The sequence below is a fragment of the Uranotaenia lowii genome, chromosome 3 (genome assembly GCF_029784155.1).
Source record: "Uranotaenia lowii strain MFRU-FL chromosome 3, ASM2978415v1, whole genome shotgun sequence".
Lineage (NCBI taxonomy): Eukaryota > Metazoa > Arthropoda > Insecta > Diptera > Culicidae > Uranotaenia > Uranotaenia lowii.
In genome coordinates, this window is record NC_073693.1 from 184,400,003 (window position 1) to 184,406,073 (window position 6,071).

Consider the following 6,071-nt stretch of genomic DNA (forward strand, 5'->3'; position numbering starts at 1 on the left):
AAGTTTTGGATGACGCAGTTCTGAATCCCCGAATATATTGAAAGTCCATAATCTTAAAATACAATCATTTAAAGCTTTTTATTTTCTTGTGCTTATTTCTTTTGAAATTTCTTATGCTTGACTCATCCCAGTTATTACTTCGTTTCAAATCTGTAAACTCATTAACTGGTTCTTGAAATTGTAAATCGACCCCTACTTGCTTATAATTATAGGAAATTGATTTCGATTGCTTGTAACATTTTTCATATGTTGGACACTCTAGAAAATTTTTGTCGACAACCACCGATTTCAATTTTGATTTTTCGTCTCGCGGATCCTCTTCAATACTACGCTTTATAATGGGCTTTTTGGTGACACTTTGGGATAAAGTTTCTTCCACTAAAGGAAATTTTATGTATTGATCGAAACCTCTTAAAAGTTTTACGCTTGGTTTTTTGTTTGAAAATTTTGATCGTTTATGATTTTTACTTTCTGTTTCAACAAATTCAACCCGCGAATTTATCAAGCCTGAAAGTTTCTTTCCAATAAACGCTTTCATCGAATCGGTTACGTTGATATCACTTTGGAAAACATTTTCTGCCTCGTCTAGATATCGATTTGATTTTGGCCGCTCCAAAGTTGGTGTTTTGCCTAAAAAAATGAAACAATCGTTAGTAGAAACATTTTCTATTAGTTCCTTATTATTTTCAGAAAATTTACAAGTACAGTAAGTACAGTAGAACTCCACTTTTCGAGGTAGTTTAAGGGAAAAACCACCTCGGACAACATTGAAAACACTATTATCCTTTTCCTTCGGTTTTGCATATCATCCAGGCGTATTTCTCGGTAAATATGAAACGCCAAGATAGGTCGATGACAGGTATAACACAGCTCTTAACCTCAAACGACAGTAAACGGTGTAACCGCCATGGTCAAAAATAGTTGAAATTTCGATATGTATGGGATTTGAATCAAAATCACAATTTATAAAGGGTCTTATTGTTCTAATTTGTAATTCTTTAAAATAAAAATGTTCAGAAGCTTTGAATATTCCGACTACGAGACAGTTTTTCTTTGCAAATTTAGCAGTATTTCAGCAAAATATTCAAATTTCGGTAGGCATTTTTTTCAAATCCTATAGTTGTAAAAATATGATAAAAAATGACTTTGTTACAACTTGTAACGAACGCTACTTTATTTTAGATCCTAGAAAATTCAAAAATTTTCAGTTATGAGGAATTTTGAGAAAAGCATTTTTTTAATCCGATAAAAATACACGTATTTTTCCATCCGTATAAGCGCTTGATACGTTGTAAATTCGGTAATCTTTTTTATATATTTTTTTGCCGAATTTTAAGATCCGTGGTTTTTCTAGAAAATAAATTTTTAAATTTTTTTATTTCTGTGGAATTTCTAAAACTATTTTTCGATTGATACATATGCAAGCAGCTGAGTAGTATACCTAGCAATTTAGCTATCCAGTGTAAAACGCGGAGTTTCTACTGTATCTGTTAAATTCCCGAAAAATAGTATCCTATAACACAGAACAAATACTAGAAAATCAGTGTACCTGGCACCACTAATGGAAAAATGCAATTTTAAAGCAGAAAATATAACTTACCATCTGATTTCAGTCCATCACCTGCACTTTTTTTGGGCTCAGTTGTACCACCTTTAAACATTGCATCGTATATCAGCGATGTATCTACGGCTTCCATACATTTTTTGATATTTTCATCTTCAGATTCGTCAGAACTGGACATTTTTATTGAAATGTTTTGTAACCTCACAAATCGAAAATAGAGTGCCTCGCACGTTTCGAAGAATGTAGTCATCATATGGATGGTGGTAGCCAATAATCAAAATTGAAAATAAGAGCGTTACACACGTGTAGCAAGTTTGACAAAGAGATCCTAGTGAATAAAACACAAAAGATAAATTTAAATATTACAATTAAATTAAATAATAGTACCTACAATTTGAACTTCAGAATCTTCCAAAATACGTATGAAAACAAAAATATTTTATGTATACGATGGCGAATCAAAAAATTTAATTTTAATTCTGTCTGCCTCAGGGTTTTATCACATTTGAGGTGACTAACACCATAGGTGGATATGAAAAATGTTATTTCTTCAATAAATAAAAAAGCGACGAAATGAGTTTTTGAAACATGGTGCAATAGATGGGCAATATTTAAAAAAGATGAAGGTAATGAAAACTTCATTAAAGTGTCTCTGCTATGAAATAGGGGAAACATAAATAATTTTTAAACGATGTTAATCCGGTTCGGATTTTATCTATCAACTATTCCTTATGGCTTCCAGCATGTAACAAAACCTAATTATGCCGCCCTTGAGTTTTTAGCCAATTTTTTTCATTTTCACTTGAAGTGTACAACGAACTTAACATTTTAAATTTTGAACTTTTTAAATAATAGGTATAAATTATGACAAAATACAACAAGTAATTTTTTTTAATTATTATTATTATTATTAACTAGCTGATTTTACCCGGCTTTGCTCGGGTTCTCATAAAATATAAATCAAAATGAGTCGTTTGACATTTCAAAATTTTATATATTTTATATTCATCATTATAAGACATTTTTTTATTCTTTTCAAAGTTTTTATTGTTGTGTTTATCGTTTTAATTTAATTGAAAATTTTTTAAAATAATTTCCAATGAATGCTTATTCATCGTATTGCGAAAAACATATCTTTACCCACCAATTTTAGGAAGCTTCAATAGATTTCGTTTTGAAATTTTAATCTTCAAATGATAAAATTTTTGAAATGATGATTTTCCCATCCCCCATCTAATAAAAATCTCTTCTGGAGATCATTTTATTTTTTAAGATTTCCTGTACATCCAAGTTTTATTTACTTTGAAATTTCTAAAAAGACTTCCGGATCTTGTTGAATCATTTGAAAAACTTACTTTTCTTGTTTTCAATTGCATGTTTGCTTTTTCGCTTTCTAATTTCACACTGATTTATGAGTACTTGTTCTTTAATGTTGAAAGTTCCACTGATAGTTAGGTATCGAAAACAAATCATCTTAACCCAAGTTACCATTACAATACTATGAAAAAAGTTTTATTTGAGTTTTAATTCAATGTTTCTATTCTTGGACACATTCATCCCATTAATTATTGTGAAGAGGAGTGATCAATGTTAAAATTTTAATAATTTGACTGAATTCGCAGTACTTAAAGGTTCTACAATAAGTCTTCTCAAAATTGGAGGATAGAATTGAACACATTGATGACCAATAATAATTCAAAAACTATAAATTGGAAACTGGAAATTGGAATTATAAGTTGAGACTAAAAATCTTAGATCCAATTATCTTATCAATTTTCTAATTCCTCGTTTAAATTCCCCGACAACTATCAAAGCGTTGAGATCGAAGCCTTCAACTTATAATTCTGAATTTTGATATTTTTGCTTCCTTTGTGAGGATTTTTGCTTCTAAATATATGAAAATAGTTTGTTCTTATAACCTGGAATTCATAAAAATCTGTTCGATAGTTTTTCAGCATTCAGTCCAAATAGTAATTCATCTGAAGAAGTCAAATCACTTTTCACTTTCAGTTGATAGTATATTCTTATAGACTCTCAAAGCACCCCGCTTTGAAAACCACTAGGGTAAATGATCTTGAGCGGAACTAGTCAAAATCTGATCTTGAGCGGAACCATTTACTTTTTCTAAGTTCTAGGCAATGAGTGTTTATGAATCTTACCAAATTGTTAAAAAAAACACTTTTTCAAGATCTTTTCATACAAGCATTGACATTTTTGCTAAAATTTATTAACTGAAATAATGTCATTAGAAGATTTAAAAACGTACCCATTTCTGCTGCAATTTTCATCAATCTACGCTGACTTTGAACGTCAATTTATGTCACCCTTGATCGTTGTAAACTGATTCTCAATGATTAAAATGGTAGAAAAACTCATAAAAAAGCATTATTCGGGTTTTTTGTATCAAGTTTTCCATCAAAATATCAATAAATAACGTAGTTTTTAAAAGTAAAATATGATCTTGAGTGGAACCATCTTTGATCTTGAGCGGAACTACTAGCTTCCGAAATAAATCGCTAGGTGCGCTGCCTTATGCCTAATGTCTCACACGCAGTTTTTACCCCTGAATGTATGCAGCACATTTGTATATTTCTTTTTCTATCAACTTTAGGGAAAGAAAAAATGTAAAATAAGGTTCGAATTGAACAAAAATTAATTAATTGGTGACACAGCGTACCAAACAAGGCACACAATCTTTCTTTCAGAGGGACGACGAGAATGAGAAGAAAGGCTTTTATACATATTTTTGGCATAATTCAAGAACTTATGAAGCCAATAAAGTTAAGTCATTATTTCATAATAAGAATTAATCTTCATTGCCATTACTATTCGTACTTTATGAAGTAGCTTTCTTCTAAAGAGATTGTTTTAGATGTTCGCATTCAAATTTAAAACAATATACTACTTAATAAACAAAAATTCAAATTGTTTTTTACACCCATTCTTTCAGTTTTACAAAGTGTAGCAAAGCACACCGGGTTAGCTATTTTATAATACTTCACGATTCAATTGGTGGACTGGTATTGAAAACCTATCCGATTCCCTTGTCCTTTGACTTTATACTTGAGCTCGAACTAGAAATCGGTTTGAGAAATAGTTGTTTTAACAATTGAGATAAATAATTAATGTTTCCATAAATTTTTAATATGAATAAATGTTAACGTGATTCATAAGAAACTGGAATTTGTAATGAACTTTATTCTATGAATGAGTTGCTTACAGCAAGGTTGTCGAAATCACAGTAAAATCTGTTATTCCACAAAATTTTGAGGAAACTTTTATCACACCATCTGTGTCACAGAACACGATATTTTGAAATATTTACAGATTTCACAGAATTTTTTAATTCCGAATGGATTTCCTAAATTATAATTTTTTTGGTCAATATAAAATTAAGGTTTCTTACTTTGAATTAGAAAACAATGAAAAGATTTTCAACGTAAACTGATTTTTCCCAACTAAAATATGAAAGAAAAAGTATGAAAAGACTTTCAACGTAAACTGATTTTTCCCAACTAAAATATGAAAATGACCCAATTTATCATGAATTTCCAATAAAATTAAAGGAATTAAAGGAATAGGGATTAAAAAAAATAAGATTTTTTTTTCAAAAACATTGATTCAGAGCAATGTACAGTTTTTTTTTACCAAATCTGTAATTTAAGGCATCTTCTTTTGTTTTACTAACTTTGTCGTTACCTTCAAAAGTTATTCGGGGCAGTATGATCCTAAACACGCACATTCAAAAAATCAATCAAATATACTAACGTATTTAATTTTTGAGATTGAAAAAAACTAAAATTTGAGTTTAGAGAATCGATTCTTTCAAAATAGAATACAGTGCATCAAAGGGAAAATTGGACTTTTTTTAAGCAAGAAATAAATTTTAACGGATATTTTGAGAACAGCTTTGGAACGCAGAGTTTCTTTTTTTCACGTAAAAACATTAATTTTTGAACTTTAAAACCTTCAAAGATGAAATTTATTTGAAGTTTTCACAGTTACACAAGTATTAGGAATAAAAGCTATTAAAGATGTTGACAGAAGAAAATGGTTCCGCTCAAGATCATATTTTAGTTCCGCTCAAGATCAGCGTGGTTCCGCTCAAGATCAGAATTCTTACTTCAGTAAAACAGCTCTAGAGATATTAGGATTTACTCTAAAATATTTTAAAAATCATCATTAGAAAGCAGAAACCAAGATCTATCCGCTGAACAGAATTTTTTTGTTCGGATAAAATCCAAAGCCATATCGCTTGGTCAACTGTTCCGAGTTGCGTCGAATTGAGCCAATTGGTTCCGCTCAAGATCATTTACCCTACAAATCTAATCAATATATACTTAACAGGTTGATCGTAATTTTCAATTCAAAATGTAGGCTCATTATGGCATCCAAATACCTCGTACCAGTACCACGTGCTTTGAACAGAAGAAGGAATGAAAACACCCGCCAAAATTTCCCCTTTGAAATTTTTAATGCTCAGCAAGCTTTGATTTGCTTTCCAGTA

At 30.2% G+C, this 6,071-nt stretch overlaps 1 protein-coding gene across 1 annotated transcript; it reads right to left on the reverse strand.

The window, feature by feature from the left end:
• Positions 1-53: 53 nt before the first annotated feature.
• On the reverse strand, positions 54-1,808 carry LOC129756778 (uncharacterized). Its single transcript, XM_055753785.1, has 2 exons — positions 1,601-1,808; positions 54-630 (listed from the first exon to the last, which is right to left on the reverse strand). Exons 1-2 carry the CDS (start codon positions 1,740-1,742, stop codon positions 65-67), a joined length of 708 nt encoding a protein of 235 aa, XP_055609760.1. The 5' UTR covers positions 1,743-1,808; the 3' UTR covers positions 54-64.
• Between the last annotated feature and the right edge of the window lie 4,263 nt (positions 1,809-6,071).